Source organism: Engraulis encrasicolus, chromosome 1, assembly GCF_034702125.1.
Source record: "Engraulis encrasicolus isolate BLACKSEA-1 chromosome 1, IST_EnEncr_1.0, whole genome shotgun sequence".
NCBI classification, from domain to species: domain Eukaryota; kingdom Metazoa; phylum Chordata; class Actinopteri; order Clupeiformes; family Engraulidae; genus Engraulis; species Engraulis encrasicolus.
Genome location: NC_085857.1, coordinates 7,148,507 through 7,168,506, shown reverse-complemented (window position 1 = coordinate 7,168,506; position 20,000 = coordinate 7,148,507). Strand labels below are relative to the sequence as shown.

Below are 20,000 nucleotides of genomic sequence, written 5' to 3'. Positions count from 1 at the left end.
CTTTGTTTACATTTCAAAAAAAGATTTTTATTTATTCCCAAAAACATCCGAAAGGTTATGCAACATTAGCAGACAACTAGCAACCAGCGGTACCTTTTTGGAAAATATTTGGACCATAAAGAACACTAGAAGATTGGAAAAATGTTCCACTGGGGGGTTCCGCTGGAGACTGTCACCTTTTTTTCTTTGACGAGTTTGCAGGTCTGGGTGTTTGCTGTGTAGTGTTCATGTAATTACGTCAGCTGGTTTGTCTTTTCTTTTGTGGAATGGAGAGGCCCCATGGGGTGGATATCTTCAAAGACACACAAAAAAGAAATGTACTCACCATTATAATTTATAAATTACATGTGACGTTGTAATCAAATTCTCCATTGCTTGACCTGATGGACTGGGCTGGCATTTTCTTTCAAAGGTCAAAGGGCATGTTGTTCTGGTGTTTGCGGTTTGATGTCATTGGCTACGTTTGCATGACGTTTTTAATTTGGAATTAATAATTCAAAATTAAATAGTTCCGTTGAGTTTGCTTTGATCTTTCATTTAATTCCAAATTGTGAAATGTTAACACGATTAAGCTTTATTCAGAATTAAAGGGAGATCATTCTTATTTATTAAATTTATTAGACATTTAAGAATGAAATGTCTTATGTAAACGTAGCAACTGCCTCCTCTGATCCTTGCAGACTGCACCTCTCAAAGGGGCCAAGCTGGTTGGACGTGTGTGTGTGTGTGTGTGTGTGTGTGTGTGTGTGTGTGTGTGTGTGTGTGTGTGTGTGTGTGTGTGTGTGTGTGTGTGTGTGTGTGTGTGTGTGTGTGTGTGTGTGGTTGGACTTGTCTTCTGTGGAATGGAGAGGCCCCTGTGGTGTGGTGTGGTGTGGTGTGGTGTGCTGTGGTGTGCTGTGGTGTGGTGTGGTGTGGATCCCGTGTCAGAGAGGAGGTGAGATATTGTGGCCTCTGGGGGTTTTCTTGGCCACATTAACCTGCTTGTGCCAGCAGCCACCGATAGTAGTGTAGTCCACGCCACGGCCCACACAAACCTTTGTCAACGCCACTCTCACAGTCAGGGTTGCCAGATGAGGCTGATGATTTCCGGCCCCAAAAAAATGCTCAAAACCCGGAAACACTAAATCCAGCCCAATTCTATTGACTTCTATGGCCAAAAATTGGGCGTTTTTTTTCTGCTAAGTGTCATTTTTACCAGCAGACGGCCATCCTAAGTAGCCCAATTAGGCGAGAAACCGCCCAATCTGGCAACACTGCTCACAGGTGCTCTGCAAAAGCACGGTGGCAGAAGAAGATATAAGGTGCTAGTTACCTTCTGCTAGCTCTATCCAGAGCTCAATACACAGGGGGTCATTGCAGGTCAGGGTTTGGCTGAAAGGCTTATTCAGGCAATAAAGCACACACGGAGAAGAAGGCAAACACACACACACACACGTTAGGTGATGTGCTTGTGTAGGGTTTAAATGTTCAGTGTTGTCCAGTAACATGATGCACTTTTGCTTATGTGCAGGGTGGAAAATCAGAAAGAATGCAGACACACGCCATGTTTGAAAAAGAAGGATAGGTGCAAAATGGTAAAAATCTGTGTACATGTTTCCACAAGGTGTTCCCCTTATAAAAGCGGAAGTTGCCTAGACCGTATAGATTTCCATATTACAAAATCATTTCAATCTGGTGCCTTGGGTACCGTATTTAAAGGGACATCATGGTCTCATGGAATTTTTGACATTACTGCATGGGTCCAAGGTGTGTGTGTGTTTGTGTGTGTGTGTGTGTGTGTGTGTGTGTGTGTGTGTGTGTGTGTGTGTGTGTGTGTGTGTGTGTGTGTGTGTGTGTGCATGTGTTTGTGTGTGTGCGTCTGTTTGTGTGTGTGTGTGCGTGTGCGTGTGCGTGTGTGTGTGTGTGTGTGTGTGTGTGTGTGTGTGTGTGTGTGTGCATGTGTTTGTGTGTGTGCGTCTGTTTGTGTGTGTGTGCGTGTGCGTGTGCGTGTGTGTGCTGTAAACACACAGAGGAATGTTGACACACTTCCAGATAAGGGTGTAGCGTTTTGTGTGTGTGTGTGTGTGTGTGTGTGTTTGTGGAAGCAATGACGGCGGTGGTATTTTATCTCTTAATGGAAGGTGACGGGATTCCGTGACGGGGTTATGTTGACTTGTCAGCAGCTGTTTTCATAACAGAATTCAGTGGAAGTCTTGGCAAAAATAAGCAAAGATTCTTGAGAAGGGGTCCTGATAAGGCCAGGAGGAGGAAGTAACTCATTTGCTTTTATAACGTCTGCTCCCAGTTTCACTGAATCATTTGAGAAGTTTCACCTTTTTAATTATTATGAAACACGTTTTGACATCAGAATGTTGTTTTTAATGGCAGAATAGTGGAGAGTGCTCAAATCGGTTCCCAAATACACACACATACTCATTCACAAATATATACATGCATGCCTATATTCATAAATATGCACTTCATACGGTACCATAACAGACAGCCGTGGCATCTTGATGCTGGTAAAGGTGGCAGTCCTAATTCACTTGCATATTATCATTTTATGCCTCACCTTTGCAAGGGGGCAGCCCTCAATTGCGCAACAAGGGAGCAGTGCGGCGGGACGGTAGGGTACCTCAGTCATGGAGGGGGATGGGGGAGAGCATGTGGTTAATTACTCTCCCCACCAACCTGGAATGTGAAAGTGGGAATGCGACGCATAGTGATTCGAAAGCAATTGGAGTCAACTGTATAACTGTGACATAGTGCTATATTGATTGATTGATTGATTTGATTATATTGGTGCCTTTGGTTCTACACGATTGACAATGCAGAGCAAACAGGACTCATCATATTCAGAAATTCAACAACAAAAGCAATTGCTTTTACATGTGAGCATGCGCGCTGCACGCACACAAGTTGTCTGTTGATATGTGACATGAGATCAATTCCATGTTTATGAGGTGTGATGGCATGCGAAAGCAGGCGCTTCAGTAGTAATTGTGTAATAAAACACGGTGAGGGAATGGGAATGGCCTGATTAGTTCACATGAAAACCTGATGAGCTACTCACTCTTATTAGCTCACTTCCCTTTTCACAACACGAATGGATACACACACGCGTGCGCGCACACACACACACACACACACACACACACACACACACACACACACACACACACACACACACACACACACACACACATACACATTACATTACATTGCATTTGGCAGACGTTTTATAACCAAAGCGACTTTCAAAAGACACACACACACACACACACACACACACACACACACACACACACACACACACACACACACACACACACACACACACACACACACACACACACACACACACACACACACACACACACACACACACACATACAGTACACAAACACAAACACAAGACACATAAACACAAGACACACACTGGTCTGTCCCTCTCTTGCATGGTGGTACAGTAAACTGGCATCCATGCCATCCACAGTGTGTGAAGCTGAAGCACCCCCTTCCTAGTGTATTTCAAGCAAGCCGAGCAGCTTGGGCAGTCATGGGTGAGCGGTTAGGGCGTCAGACTTGCATCCCAGAGGTTGCCGGTTCGACTCCCGACCCGCCAGGTTGGTGGGGGGAGTAATCAACCAGTGCTCTCCCCCATCCTCCTCCATGACTGAGGTACCCTGAGCATTGTACCGTCCCACCGCACTGCTCCCCATGGGGCGCCACTGAGGGCTGCCCCTTTGCACGGGTGACGCATAAATGCAATTTCGTTGTGTGCAGTGTGCAGTGTTTACTTGTGTGCTGTGGAGTGCTGTATCACAATGACAATGGGAGTTGGAGTTTCCCAATGGGCTTTCACTTTCAGCAACATAACGTCCTGGCCGCCCTCTCCCTGCCCGCTCTGCAGCCCTCTCCCTGCCCCCTCTGCCGTATGGTTACATGCCTCCAGCTGTGTGCCATCCTTCAGTGCCCACATCCAACAGGCCGCAGGGCACTATAGCGTTTTCCAAATGATTTGTTACAGAGAAGCCTTTTTATACAGTACATAGCCTCATCATATCTGGTACATTCAAAGGAAAAGATGGAATGTCTGGCTTGATGGAGCCTTATGACTCATAAGCTGCCAACATTCCACATTGCAGCACATTGACGCTACAAATGCATGGAAGCGGAATTTAGGCCACTGATCTACTTACTGGTATCTCTGCTTTGATTGGGTGTATGCAAGATGCTAAATTTGTAAGATGAATAAATTCAGAATGTGAATAAAAATTTGGTGTAGGATTATAATATGAACAGCAATGTATTATTTTTGATCAATGTTTTGTCACTGCTTCTCATCTTCCAACATGATGTTATTTTTGAAACAATGTCATTGGTTACCACCAGAGAAACTCTGCTCGAGACCAAAGCACTTAACCCTTTGAGGAGTACCATCGCAAATATGTGATTAGAATTTTGTCAAAATGTTGAGTTCTCATTATGATGTCATAAGGACTTTGCAAGATTTTTAACACAGACTTCTATGGAAGCTGTAGAGTGTTCGATTAAAATTCTAAAAGAACTGGGGGAAAATCCTTACTCCTCTTAAAAAAAAAATGTCCATAGAAATGAACGGGGGGGAATCGTAACACCAATATGTGTGTGCTTGCACATCTCCCACCTTTCTAAAAAAAAAGAGGAAATGGCCTACTGAGCTGCCCTGTCATTGATCCAATCTTCTCGCAAGTGAATCCAGCTCATGTGCAGTTGAAACATATACATGTAGAGAAATATCTGTCTGAAATAACTGCCCCGAGGCCGCAAGATGGCCGCCAAGTGAGAGAAGAGCCACCTTTGCCACCTTTATATATGAGGTATAATGTTCTAAGTCATAATGAATACTAATAGGGTTATGCCACTAATGCTACATGCTACAGTGATCCATTGACTTTCACTAGCTTAGCGACATGCTCTCTCTTTTAACTTGTCTTAAAGCAAGACAACGCTTAACATGAAAAATAAGACACTTTACCACCTTTATAAACCCTGGCCAACGATTTTAACTGTATTAAGCCCCAAAATAGTGGCATACCCCTTTAAAAATTGATGGTGGTGGAAAAAGCTTTGGAAAAAGATGAAATTTGTGAATGGTTGGGAACATTTGTGAGTGATCACAACTGATCAGGGGTGAATTTCTCGAAGCCATACACCGACTACTTTGTTGATGGCAATGCAATTTCCCTTCCCATGGGCAGTTGCTAACCGTCTAGCGCCTTCCCTTTCGAGAAACGCACTCCAGAATAGCCCCGCATGAGTACACTATGTCTGTTTACAATATGTGCTTGGGTGAAAGATGTGTGAAGAAGACACGTACGTGAGTGCCTCTGTGTGTGTGTGTGTGTGTGTGTATATCTGTTGGTAGTCTGACACCACACCCAGGCACCTCTCACTACTAAGCCTCCCCGGAGCCTTCATTTATTATGATTATGCCATCACAGGCAGCCCTCTATATGTTCCCTTGGAAACCGTTTCCTGTAAGACCCCACATCCCCCCCCCCCTCTATCTCTCTCTCTCTCTCTCTCTCTCTCTCTCTCTCTCTCGATCTCACTCTCTCTCTCGCACACTCTCTCACTTTCTCTTACTCACTCTCTCTCTCGCACACTCTCTCACTTTCTCTTACTCACTTTCTCTCTCTCACTCATTCCCTCTCTCTCTCTCTCTCTCTCTCTCTCTCTCTCTCTCTCTTCTCTCTCTCTCTCTCTCTCTCTCTCTCTCTCTCTCTCTCTCTCTCATTCTCTCTCTCTCTCTCTCTCTCTCTCTCTCTCTCTCTCTCTCTCTCCCTCCTCTTCCATCACCCTCCCCCTCTCTTGCACATTACATTATATAGCCATCTCTTTCCTGCCCTTCGTTTTCTTATCTTGTACCTTGTGGGGTGTTGGTGTTGGTGGCATCTAGTGTCTTTCAATCAGAGTGCTATTTCTTTCTCCATCTACCTGCAAAATAGAAAGCTTACTTAACGACAACAAATACTGTAGAGTGGTGCATTCAAGTGTAACTTAGTTGTGTGTGTGTGCATGTGTTAGCTTCCTGTATTGCTATAGTATTAGTATGTTGTTTACATTGTGGGGCTGTGTGCACAGGCTAATGCAAATGATGCAGGCATGTACAGCTGTTCATTATGTGCTGTATGCAAAATGAACATACCGGTACACTCATTCACCGTACGGGTGCATGGATGCATGGATGCCACTGAGCCACACACACAGACAGACTGCTCTACTGCAGACAGACAGACAGACAGACACACAGACAGACAGGCAGGCAGACACACAGACAGGCAGGCAGACAGGCACACAGGCAGACAGGCAGGCAGACAGACAGACAGACAGACAGGCACACAGACAGGCAGGCAGGCACACAGACAGACAGACAGACAGGCAGGCACACAGACAGACAGACAGACAGGCAGACAGACAGGCAGGCAGACTAACACGCAGACAGATAGACAGGCACACACACACACACACACACACACACACACACACACACACACACACACACACACACACACACACACACACACACACACACACACACACTCACACACCACATAACACTGTTGTATGTTGGTTTGTGTGTCTGTGTGTGTGTTTTCATTTTCAGATAGGAAACCTCCTACAAAAGTCACCTAGTCCTCTTTGATTGGACTGACTGGCACATTCCTCAGTGACCCTTACACAACACAAAGCACAAGGAAGTGTTTGTCTGTGTGAGTGTGTGTGTATCTGCCGTGTATACGTCTGTGTGCTGGCCATTGTGTGTGCAGTGCAGGTGTGCACGTGAGATTTGTTAGTTTCTGACGCTGTCTGAGCGCAGTACAGTAGGTTAACCCTGCCTCTCCCTCTCTCTCATCTCATTATCCAATCACAAACACCTTTTCCTCTCTCATTATCCAATCACAAACACCTTTTCCTCTCTCATTATCCAATCACAAACACCTTTTCCTCTCTCATTATCCAATCACAAACACCTTTTCCTGCCCATGAACAGGTACCGGCCAACCAGCCAGCCAGGCAGGCGGGCCATGCAGCCAAGGCTGAAACTGGATTGTTGGCTGGTGATGAACTGTGAGGTCAGGAGCGGTGCATCGATTGTGGCTGAAGCCTGCCTTCTTTACACACCCTCACGGCCCTTTATGCCCCCCAACACACACACACACACACACACACACACACACACACACACACACACACACACACACACACACACACACACACACACACACACACACACACACACACACACACACACACACACACACACACACACACACACACACACCCTCAGACATTTATGGCACTGTGTGGGTGTGCGTGTACGCACGTGTGGGTGTATGTGTGCGGCACGCGCGCGTGTGTGCCTGTGCATATGTATGTCATTGTCCCTTTTTCGGTCTTTGTATGTACTGTAGGTCTATCGCTCGCTCGCTCTCTCTCTCTCTTGCTCACTCTCTCTCTCTCTCTCTCTCTCTCTCTCTCTCTCTCTCTCTCTCTCTCTCTCTCTCTCTCTCTCTCTCTCTCTCTCTCTCTCTCTCTTGCATATTCTCTTTCTTTCTCTCTCTATTACTCTTTCTTCCTATCTGCCTATTCCATTGCTCTCGCACCACCTCCTCACTCCTCCTTGCTCCTTCTCTTTTTTTCCTCTGACTGCATCTCTCCCTTTTCCACTTTCTCTGACTGTGCATTGCAAACTGAGTCACAACACATTATGTCTATTTCTGTACGTCTCGTTGAGACACTGCAGAGGTCTTGACAAGGAGTCTAGACTCCTGACTGCTGCATTGGAAAACACACGTATACGGACATGAAAGATGCAGTTTTCAATATCTCAATGGTTTTATGCAGTTACATGCATGCAATAGCTTGCACGTGATGCAGATTGTATTTGCACAGCTTTTGAGTAGTTTTGATATGATTGACGATGAGCCTGATATTTTATGTAAGAACCTAACTTCATAGATAGGAAACTGGCAGCTGAAGGAATAATTAGACCTTGGAGGTAAAATAACCAAGGTTGCATTTTTTTCATACTTTTTACTTGGCTACAATGCTAATAAAAATTGTAACCTTGAGTGCCTCGAATTTTCTGTACCCTGCACAAGTTTAAGAGTCCCTACTACACCATTGAGCACCAAGGAGAAAAGGTGAACACCTTACGCTTCCCTGAAGCACTCTCGCAACTTCCTGTTTGTTTTCTGGAACAAAATAACCACTTGCACCCGGACTCTTCATTTCTCATTGGGAGATACATGCAGCATTAGGGATGTAAATAAAATCGAAATGTATCGATGTATCGGAAGTGTCGGCTGGCGATTGAATCGAATCGCATGGTATCGTGGGGCATTCTTAAGAATCGAAAAGAATCGAATCGCTGGCCCCTGTGCAATGCCCTAGCTCCATAACACAATAGTAGTGGAAAAGTAATTGGAAAAAATCGAATCGAACCGAATCGCATCGTATCGTGGGGAATTCTTAAGTATCGAAAAAAAATCGAATCCCTGATTTAAGAAATCGATACCGTATTGTATCTTAATGAAGGCTGCGATTTACACCCCTATGCAGCATGTGGTAGACACACCAATCTGTCACAGTGGGGACCCCTGTTTGTCCCCTTAATATACTCTCTGCTCACCATCAGTGTGAGGAGTGAAGGTGTGGGTTTAATCGACTGAGTATAGAGCTTGCCAATACTGCCGCCATGGTTAAAACGGCTAAACAACACCCTGCCACAACCATCAGTGTAGGTGTTTTTTTTAATTTATTTATTTAAGACATTAAATACAGACCAATACTGCCGCCATGGTTAAAACGGCTAAACAACACCCTGCCACAACCATGTTGGTTCATTGACTGAGAATGGGAATTAAATACAGACTTTAATTCCCTATACTAAAAGGTTAAATAACATCTTGCCATGGCAATCCGTGTAGGTGTTGGTTTATTGACTGAGAATGGGAATTAAATACAGACTTGGAATTCCAATACTGGTTAAAACGGTTAAACAACAACATCCCACCATGACCGTGTTGGTTTATTGACTGAGAATGGGAATTAAATACATACAGATTTGGATGTCCAATACTAATTGGTTAAACAGCATCCTGCTATGATCATCAGTTTTGAGGACTCTCTTTGACCGGCTGACTCCAGTGCAGTGTTGCCAGATTGGGATGTTTCCCGCCCAATTGGGCTGCTTAGGATGGCCGCGTGCGGGTAAAAATAGCATTTAGCAGAAAAACCCGCCCAAATTTTTGCCATAGAAATCAATAGAATTGGGCGGGATTGTGTGCTTCTAGGCGGGTTTTGAGCATTTTCTGGGCTGGAAATCATCAGCCTCATCTGGCAACCTTGCTCCAGTGGGAGCGGTCTGTGCTCTAACTGCTACTGCTAGCGAGGGCTGCAACATGATTAAGCCTGGTGGTAATTCAACAGCACTCAAGGCTCTGTAGCGCAGAGAGAGCAGAGCACTGCCTTATTCAATTAAACACATTCATGCAACAGACAGAAAGAAACTCCAATCAGCCCGGCTCCCTCGCATTGAATAACATTTGTGCTGTAACATTTTTCAACAGGCTGCTTCATTCACATTCCACAAGTCATGGCCGCCTGGGCATTGTTCATGCGGAAAGCCAAGAGCTCTCAGGATGGAGGGAGCAAGGGAGGGAAGAAGTAAACGAGTGAATAAAGATCCATCTGAGCTACAGTATGACATTCATCACTCCGTACTAGACTCTTTTGTTTGGGTTTGGTCATTGGGCACGCCATGAAAGGTTGTCTCAGTCTGATGAGAGACGAGACGACCGCCTACACAAGTGCATTTTATTCAGCATTGCAAAGGCGCTGTGGTCAAACTCAAACAATGTGTGCCCTCCCTTGCACGTCTGTAAAACACGAGCACACACAACTGAACTGAAAGGCTCGTCCTCATTTAACTTTTTGGGCAGCTTTGATGGAGGGGTGCAATTTCTTCTGGAATTGGCGTGAGAGCTATCGCTTTTGTGTCTCTGTGCTCTGTGTTGGCATTGTTTCAATCTGACAAAGGATTTCAATATGAGAACTGCCTTTTCCCCATGCATGAAAAAAAAGACAGGTGGAAATAAAAAAGAGAAGGAAAAATCATCTTGAGATTTAAACAAATCCACATTACACCGTCGCCCGTCGCTGCTGCATAATTCATTCTAGTGAGTGTGGGATAATGAAGGTCAGGTTGTAACGGCCGGCCAGTCCTGTGTTTGGGGGGGATGGGTCACACGGCGTAAAAAAAAAGAAATAGGAGCACAGATAAGAATTTAGGAGCACTGTGAAATTGTTAACGCACAGACAAAAATGGTCTAAGAGAGTAGGCTATACCTTTTCCCCCAACACACATAGGCGTACACATTCTACGTGAGGGGTACTGGTCACAGGGCCAGTTTTTCAAAATTCCTCCCATAAAAGGGTAAAAAAAGAGAAGGAAAAATCATCTTGAGGTTTAAAAAATCCACATTACACCGTCGCCCGTCGCTGCTGCATAATTCATTCTAGTGAGTGTGGAATAATGAAGGTCAGGTTGTAATGGCCGGCCAGTCCAGTAGGGATGCACCGATACCACTTTCTTGAAAACCGATACAAGTACGAGTACATTAATATGTACTTGCCGATACCGATTACCGATACCGATACCTTTTACCACCAAAATACAATGAAAATAAATGCATGGCCTTGTTTTTTTCCACCTGTGATATTTTTATTGTCCATTTCCATTTAGATTCAAATGTTAGTAAATGTATGAGGTGGCACTTTTTTCCATGCTGATTTCAAGTCCACAGAACATGACAAGATTTTGCATTTTTTTTGAGTAATAGTAGTGCTCATAGCTGGTATCGGCAAGTGCTTGACGAGTACGAGTATGAGTATAATGAGCAGTATCGGGAGCCGATACCGATACCAGTATCGGTATCGGTGCATCCCTACAGTCCAGTCAACCCCAGCAAAAGTCACCCTGACATTTTCTGGTGCTTTTCTCTGTAGAACTAAACGGATCATGTGCATTGCATGAGAAGAAGGATCTCTGGTCGTCTCGTGTCTGCCGTCTTGTCTTTTCACTCATGTTTGTTCATGATAGCTCGAGGTTGAGGTTGAGGTTGAGACCAGACTTTGGTAGTTAAAAGGTGAACAGCGATGAGTACTGTGGTCACAAACACACAATTATGAATGACCAAAATGTGCATTCACTGTGCTGCAGCGGTGGTCATGTTTTATTCTCTTGATTTATGTTTTCATAACAATAGATAGATCTGCATTCTTATTACATCCATTTTTTTTACCAAGCAAAAAATATACTTGGTCCCTGTTCACATCGAATGCATGTTTTTTTCCCCCTCAGAAAATGGGCTGAAATCTTGGCTATATGCACTTTATGCTGTAGGACACATTTGTTATAATGTCATTGGGCCTTTTTTCTTCTGACATCAGATAAACTGTCCCTCGTTTTCATACTTTCAAAGTATGTATACCATGTGTTTCACACGGTGTGGGGGCATAGTCATACACACCATTGTTTTCTCTGGTTTTCTGTGTGAAACCGTTGGTAGTTTATATCCACTTCACTTCAATGGAACTTGTTGGACGTCATCCTGAACTCGTTTGAGGCTCCTCAAATATTGACCTATGTCTGTCTCTCCCTGTCAACTTTGAACTTGGCAAGCTGTTGTCATGCAACATGCCTGTGACTCGGCCGACGACGTTCCTTCACCCCCCTCTGCTCTTTACCATATAATATCGCATCCCATCCTGCCACCGTGTGCTTTCATTGAAAAGCTCATGTAGACCATATTTATTATCAGTGGTTTTGGATCAGCTTGAATGGTGAGAGACATTTCCGCTCTGTTGCTTTTCTACAGTACATGTCTTCTTTTTTTATTTTTTATTTTACTCTTTCACTGCCTGTTCCCTGTTCCCTTGCCTGTTTCTTTCACTTTGTGCACATGTACTCTCCTCCTCTTTTCTGCCTCAGCATTTTTACTATCGCGCTGTGGAAGCAGTTTCCTGCTCTCTCTCTCTCTCTCTCTCTCTCTCTCTCTCTCTCTCTCTCTCTCTCTCTCTCTCTCTCTCTCTCTCTCTCTCTCTCTCTCTTTCTCATGTCTCTTGCCTACTGGCTAACACCCCCCCCCCCACCTCATTCCTCTCTCGCTGGTGGCAGTTCTGGAAGACGTATTGGCAAGTGAATGGATGTCCTGATCTCACTGCCTGGACGCCGGCTAGAGAGGCTTTGGCTCGAGCGAGCGAGCGAGCCTGTATTTATGAATCATTCTTATTTATGGCCTGAGACTCTCTGCAATATCGCCCCCCCCCCCTGTTGAATTATAGAAGTGCTTAGCCATCCGTACTGTAAGGCCAGTGGTGGCACAGCGAAGCGAAGCAAGGGACCCGGCCCGGGAGATTTGCAGTGATTTCTTCATCGTTTTATTGAGCATTATTGAGCCCGTTGCGTTGGGGCGGCCAGGCGTGCACGTACAGTACAGGGGAAGCAGCACCTTTGACACAGATGGACAATGCAGGCAGCATGGCAGATGTACAGTAGTGATAGTAGTGGTAGTAGTAGTAGTGGTGGTAGTGGTAGTAGTAGTAGTAGTGGTGGTGGTGGTGGTAGTGGTAGTAGTAGTAGTACAAACCCCAACTCCGATGAAGTTGGGACGTTTGGTAAACAGTGAATAAAATCAAAATGCTATCATTTTCAAAACATTCAATCTATTCATTAGATGGAGAATAGTGAAAAGACAACATATTAAGTGTTAAAACCGAGAAAAAATATTGTTTTGGGGGACATATGTACTCATTTCTAATTTGATAAATCCAACACATCTCAAAAGAGTTGGGACGGGGATCAGTGAAATTTAGTAAACATCCAAATAAGATAAAACAACAAAAAAGAACATTTCAAAATGAATTGTACTGACGGACAATATAGGTGTCCAGGTATAAGATCATCACAGAGAGGCTGAGTCACTCAGAATTAAAGATGCAAAGGGAATAATTACCATAGTTATTACATACATTTTTGAATTCCCTTTGATTTAGCACGATTGAGTGTATATAAGACATATTTTTGTTAATACAATCATTGTATAGGTTCATGACATCATGAAATATATATTGGCTGTAGTCTCACTCTAGCACTCCAGGAATTAGAGCTATTGAAAATTGACCATATTAAGAATGCTTAATGCATGAAAATGATACAGGGGTGTAACATTCTCCTAAGCACCTGAGCTCACTTGAAATAGACCCAGAAGACATGGGAAACTGTCCTTTGCCTACAGAAGTCAGCAGAAGTTGTAGAAGTCCATTCTTTTTGACAATAATAGAGCATTGCACATCCTGTGCTACAGTGAAAATGGACCATCCAACTTGTGTTAGTGCTAGCTTCAAAAGTCAGCCTCCATGATGGCATGCGGGTGCAGTAGTGCATTGGTTAAGATGTTCTCACTCATCTGTAGAGTTAAATACAGTGCTGAATGGTATAAATGGGTTTTAAACGGCATGAAAAGCCACTCATGCATTATATTTTGAAGGGAGATCTTCAATTACTGCCACATAGTAAGGTCAAATTGCATTCTCTACTATGTTTTAACAGTTTGGCTCCATCATAAGGACCAGCAGGTGATAAAATGGTGGGTTTTTAGTCAAGACCTGTCACACTGTAAGCACTACAGAAAGGAAAACATTGCAAAACATGACAAGGAATACACCCTCCATTTAAGCTGGTGAAATCATGTCCAAGATAGGAATTAACACTGTTTTTTATATAAAATCATCTCATCGGTTAATGTATTTAACTGTTAAGTGTTGTCTTTTGTTTTGTTTGTAGTCTTCCTCGACATTTGCTGCCATTTATTGTCCCCGTCCCAACTCTTTTGAGACATGTTGGATTTATCAAATTAGAAATGAGTACATATGTCCCCCAAAACAATCTTTTTTCTCGGTTTTAACACTTAATATGTTGTCTTTTCACTATTCTCCATCTAATGAATAGATTGAATGTTTTGAAAATGATAGCATTTTGATTTTATTCACTGTTTACCAAACGTCCCAACTTCATCGGAGTTGGGGTTTGTAGTAGTGTTGGTGGTGATGGTGATGGTAATAGTAGTGGTAGTAGTAGTAGTAGTAGTAACAGTAGTAGTAGTAGAGCAGAAACCCTGTGCATTCTTAAAACATAACAGCGTGCGGTAAAACAGCCTATGAAGGAATACAAGGAGTAGTAGTAGTCGTAGTAGTAGTAGTAGTAGCAGTAGTAGTAGTAGTAGTAGTAGTAGTAGTAGTAGTAGTAGTGGTAGTAGTAGCAGTAGTAGTAGTAGTAGTAGTAGTGATAGTAGTAGTAGTAGTAGTAGTAGTAGTAGTAGCAGTAGTAGTAGTAGTAGTAGTAGTAGTGATAGTAGTAGTAGTAGTAGTAGTAGTAGTAGTAGTAGTAGTAGCAGTAGTAGTAGAAGTGTAGGAAGAGGAGTAGTAATAGTAGCAGTAGTAGTAGTAGTAGTAGTAGTAGTAGTAGTAGTAGTAGTAGTAGTAGTAGTAGTAGTAGTAGTAGTAATAGTAGTAGTAGTAGTGGTAGTAGTAGTAGTAGTAGTAGTAGTAGTAGTAATAGTAGCAGTAGTAGTAGTAGTAGTAGTAGTAGTAGTAGTAGTAGTAGTAGTAGTAATAGTAGGTGTAGTAGTAGGTGTAGTAGTAGTCATAGTACGGTAAAACAGCCTTTGAAGGAATACAAGGATATTACAAGGATGTTTATTCGTCATATAATGTACATAGAGACACTTTCGCATGGCACATGTACATGTAATGAAATGAATGGGCGGTGCAATCAAGTCAGAAGAAAGGTGTGTGTGTGTGAGAGAGAGTTGTGCGTGTGTGCGTGCGTGAGTGAGCGTGCTCAATCCAGTCACTAGGAGGAGTTTGATAAACAAATGGTTTGAGGAAAGACACACTCTTTCTTCAATTATCAGGAGGCCTGATAGGATGAGGTGGTTGGCTTGTGGCATGAAACAACCATAGCCAAAACAAACACCTTGTGTTGTGACCGGCTGTGACATTTTGTTTTTATAACCTTAATAATGTGTTCTGTCCTCTTTCTGTTAACTTGCTCTGCACTGAGAACGAAAAGGCAGCAGTTTTTTTTAAAGAAAGATTGTTTTTGATATTTTTTAATAAGGTCCCACCTTTAATTTTTGTTTTAATGTATTGATGTTATGAAGCGTATCTAATCTCTTTAATCTACATGGTTGTTGGTTTTGTAAATGTGATGGGATGTTTTTTTTCTGTAATGTATTGGCCATGATATAGCCATAGCTGCTGAAATGGCAATACATATTAACAATCAATCTCCTCTTTCTGTGTTTTTTCTTCTTCAGTGTGCTGCTTCGTGGTCCACAAGCGGTGCCATGAGTTTGTCACGTTCACCTGCCCCGGAGCGGACAAGGGCCCGGACACAGATGTGAGTAAACAAACACCATCTTGGCCAAAGGCCAGCCAGGGTTTTTTCTTTTTTTTTCTTGTTGTCTGATGTATCGTGTCAATTACTACAGTGAAGCCACCTGATGCAATAGGGCAGTGGTTCTTAACCTTTTTAAAAAAATGCACCCCCTTACCTGTGCCAAAGACTAGCCGCGCACCCCCAACCCAAACTTCTACACCTGTATAGGTACTAAAAATCATTTTAAGTGATGAATTGCAATGATTCTGGCTTAATAAACTAAACAATATCATAATGCCTTTACATGGGGACCAAAACATGCATTTGTTTGGTTTTGAATTGGAATTATTATAATGTTCACAAGCTGAGAATTGGTCACAACCTCAACACAAACTAAATTCCGTGCAACCCCTGAAATCTCTGGCGCACCCCCAGGGGGTGCCCGCACCCCAGGTTAAGAACCACTGCAATAGGGGGAAGGAAACCCTCCTAATCTCCGTTGGCTGTGGCGAGGGAAGACATAGACATAACACACGAGACACTACACACATCCTTACACATATATTAACAATGTATAGCCCATTCTTACATGCATAAAGCGCTCTCTCTCTCTCTCTCTCTCTCTCTCTCTCTCACACACACACTCACACACTCACACACTCACACACACACACACACCACACACACACACACACACACACACACACACACACACACACACACACACACACACACACACACACACACACACACACACACACACACACACACACACACACTGTGTGACTGAATGTGGCTTGCGAGGTAAGGCAGCACTTGGCGTGATTGCCTTCAGGATACCCTGGATGACTGCAAAATAAACAGGGAGGGACAGATGTACTTAAGGCGTTTTCTCTCATCATAATATTACACATCAGTAACGTTGTAAACTGTGTCAGACGATCTGATGTTCAAAGTCATCTCTCAAGAAGGGAGATTATATAACGTCTGTTTAAATGTTAGTCACCTGTGGGCAAATACAGTAATATTAAAAACGGTTAGGCGTAGGCGTTGCACCTTATCAAGGGGAGAGTAGTATAAACTTGGCCTCGGGACCTCGCTCTGGGGTGGATTCCAATCTGCAGACTTCCGTCCTACCTTGCTCACTTGCCTGCTTGGGACCTTATGATGATGTCACTGACGACAGAAAATTAATATCAATGTCTTGCAAAATCACAATTCTATTGTAATTTTCAATGCTGCAATACCTACCTTGTCCACCATCCTACATAGTCCACCTTTAAGGCTGGCAGCAGCGTACGGTTGCGTAAGTAAGCAAGCATGTGACCTCGCTATGCAATTGGTTTTATGCAGCAACCATGTTGCTGTCTTCAGAGATCGAGACCCCACGAGTCATCTGTCTCACCACCAGACCAGGAGCCCAGCGTCTTTACTTCCTCCCATCTTGTCCTCTAGTTCAGGGGTTCTTAACCTGGGGTGCGGGCACCCCCTGGGGGTGCGCCAGAGATTTCAGGGGGTGCACAGAATTTTGTTTGTGTTGAGGTTGAGACCAAAATTCTTCTAGCGAACATAATAATTAGGCCAAATCTAAACCAAATTAAAACATGTTTTGGTCTCCATGTAAAGCCATTAAGGTATTGATTAATGTCTCAAGCAAGAATCATTGTAATTTATCAATTATATCACATTTTAGTGCGTATACACATGCAGAAGTTTGGGGTGGGGGTGCGCAGATTGTCTTGAGCAAAGTTAAGGGGGTGCTTTAAGAAAAAAGGTTAAGAACCAGCTCTAGTTTATATAGTCCAGAGACTCCAGACGCGGCCAGTGGGGGCGTTGTCATGGTAAAGTTTGGGAACCTCTGCCCAGGTTTATATAGTCCAGAGACTCCAGACGCGGGCAGTGCTGCGACTGTACAGTACAGCAGGCCGGAGCACTTCATGGAGCCAGTCACCGTGTTGGCAAGAGATCAAAGCCAAGGTGCCAGTAGTGCTGGCGTGCCGCCGCCTGTGGGTTGCCAGATGAGGCTGATGATTTCCATCCCCATAAAATGCTCAAAACCTGCCAGGAAGCACAAAATCCCGCCCAATTCTATTGATTTATATGGCCAAAAATTGGGCGTTTCTTTTCCCCCCCAAAATGCCATTTTTACCTGCAGACAGCCATCCTAAGCAGCCCAATTGGGCGGGAAACTGGCCAATCTGGCAACACCTTATGTCAGGTCTGCAGTGCAGCATCGTGTGTGTATTAAGACAGCAGCTGGCTGGAAACTAAAGAGTGTGTGCAGTTCCTCAGCGCTGCACTGGTCCCCTAGGAGACGTCTTCATATCCATCGTGTCCTGTATTTACATTTTCATTTTACTTTCAGGAACGTTTTTGCCCATAAGCCCTTTCTGTAGTCACGGTTGCCAGATGAGACTGATGATTTCCAGCCCAACAAATGCTAAAAACCGGCCTAAATCATGCCTCATTTGAACTCAATTTCTATGGCCATAAATTTCCAAAAAACAACCCTGGCCAACTGCACTTTTTGCCCATTTTTACCTGCCGACGGCCTTCCTCAGTACCCTGATTCGGCGGGAAACCGCCCAATCTGGCAACACTGTCTGTAGTTCATTCTGAAATGGAATAGACATGGACACAAAGATACAAAGCCTTCGATATTATACACAGTAATATGTGTGCATAACTGTTGCAAAATGTCACTGTTGCAAAATGCCCCACTACAGTACATCATGCTCCTCAATGCATTTGCTATTCAAATTCAATTGCTATGAATGGCAACAGTGTTGCAGGATTTTTTTTTTTTATAACAACAGTTAATGTCTTAATATATGTCAATGGATTGTGAGCGCAAGAAGAGTGATGTGTAGATATTATTGGATTCCACACAATTTATGTTTTATGTTGCCATAACAATTTTGCACACTGTCTTAAATGTCCTGCAGTGTGCAGTAGAGATGGCATCAGGGCTCATTTCAGCGGGTACTAAAGGACATGATTAGAGGATATTAAACATATGCATTCCCACAAACATTTGCTCAAGGAAATGCGCTATTTCGTTATAATATAACATTATGAGTGACTTTTCCCTGCATGTACTGCACTGCATGGCCCCTTCTCCCCATAACAAGCCTCCCATGCTGTACGAACGTAAGCATTTTGAAGAGCTCTTTTCCAAAATGAGATATATCCATTTATAGAATGTTGGGAAATTGACATGTTTCTGTTGGGCATTGGCAAGAATTCACACATAGATGATAGGACTTCTTAACAGTCAATTACAATATTAAAATGCAGAAAGTCAAAAATGGTGGATATAGTGTTTTGGAAAAGAGCTCTTCGTATGTAAGCTTAGACTGTTGAGCAGTAACCAGAAATCATTTCGTTATAATATAATGTTATGAGCTGCTCTCCCTGCCTGTACTGTACTGCACGGCCCCTTCTCCCATAACAAGCCTCCCATGCCCTCTCATGCTGTACGTACGCAGGCCTGGGCTGGGGGAGAAATAACTTAAGGCCCGGGCACTTTTGGCTTAAAGGGGCCCCCTCATGGGGGAGAAATAGGGCCCGGGCACTTTTGGCTTAAAGGGGCCCCTCATGGGGGAGAAATAGGGCCCGGGCACTTTTGGCTTAAAGGGGCCCCTCATGGGGGAGAAATAGGGCCCGGGCACTTTTGGCTTAAAGGGCCCCCCTCATAATTAGCGGCGCAGAGCTGACTCACCGGTGGGTTCTGCACCCTCGTGGTTCCCTATTTTCAGAAATGTAATTTTACATTTCTGAAAATAGGGGCCCACAAGGGTGCGGGGCCCACCGGGAAATGCCCGCTATGCCAGATGGCCAGGGGCCCACGAGGGTGCAGGACCCACCGGGAAAGACCTGCTTTGCCAGATGGCCAGTCCAGCCCTGTACGCACTGCACTGTAGTGTATGTAGACTGCTGAGCAGTAACCAGAGATGATATCAGGGCTGTCACTCCTGCCGCCTGCTCCATCATGCCACAGCTGTTTTTAGAAACAGGCAGCGCAGCGTAGATGACACCCTAGTTCAGTGGTTCTCAACGTGGGGGCCGGGGACCCCTGCTCGGGGGATGGGGGCATAGCAAGTTGGCAGGAAAAGAATAGCAAAATGAAATAAATAGTTCAATTAAATAATAGAATAAACCAATGATAAGCTTTACAATATGCCCATCAAGAACTGTATTATACTAAACTGTTCAAGTCAAGTCAAGTCAGCTTTTATTGTCAGTTTCTTCATAAGCACAGGTCATACAAGGAAATTGAAATAAAGTTTCTCTCACCATGAAATGACTTAGACATACACAGGACTGGACACTGTTGCATCTCTGTTGGAGTATCTGCTAGGACTGTGTATATTTATTATGTTTCCTGTTGTCTGTTGTGTAGTGTAGCACTAGCCTGATTATCATCGACTTTCAAATCTCTTCGAGACTTTGTCTTACCAAGAGCATAACAATTAACATTTCCCAAACGTCATGGTTGACAAGTCTCCCTTAGTTTGCAACTGGTTGA

At 43.8% G+C, this 20,000-nt stretch overlaps 1 protein-coding gene across 1 annotated transcript in view; it reads left to right on the top strand.

Annotated features, from left to right (window-relative positions):
• The window catches only part of LOC134446826 (protein kinase C alpha type-like), a 289,331-nt gene that overhangs the window by 91,561 nt on the left and 177,770 nt on the right, over positions 1 to 20,000 (top strand). Inside the window, exon 3 of the mRNA XM_063196121.1 lies at positions 15,411 to 15,493. Coding sequence (XP_063052191.1) covers positions 15,411 to 15,493 — 83 coding nt within the window. The remainder of the gene's footprint in view (positions 1 to 15,410; positions 15,494 to 20,000) is intronic.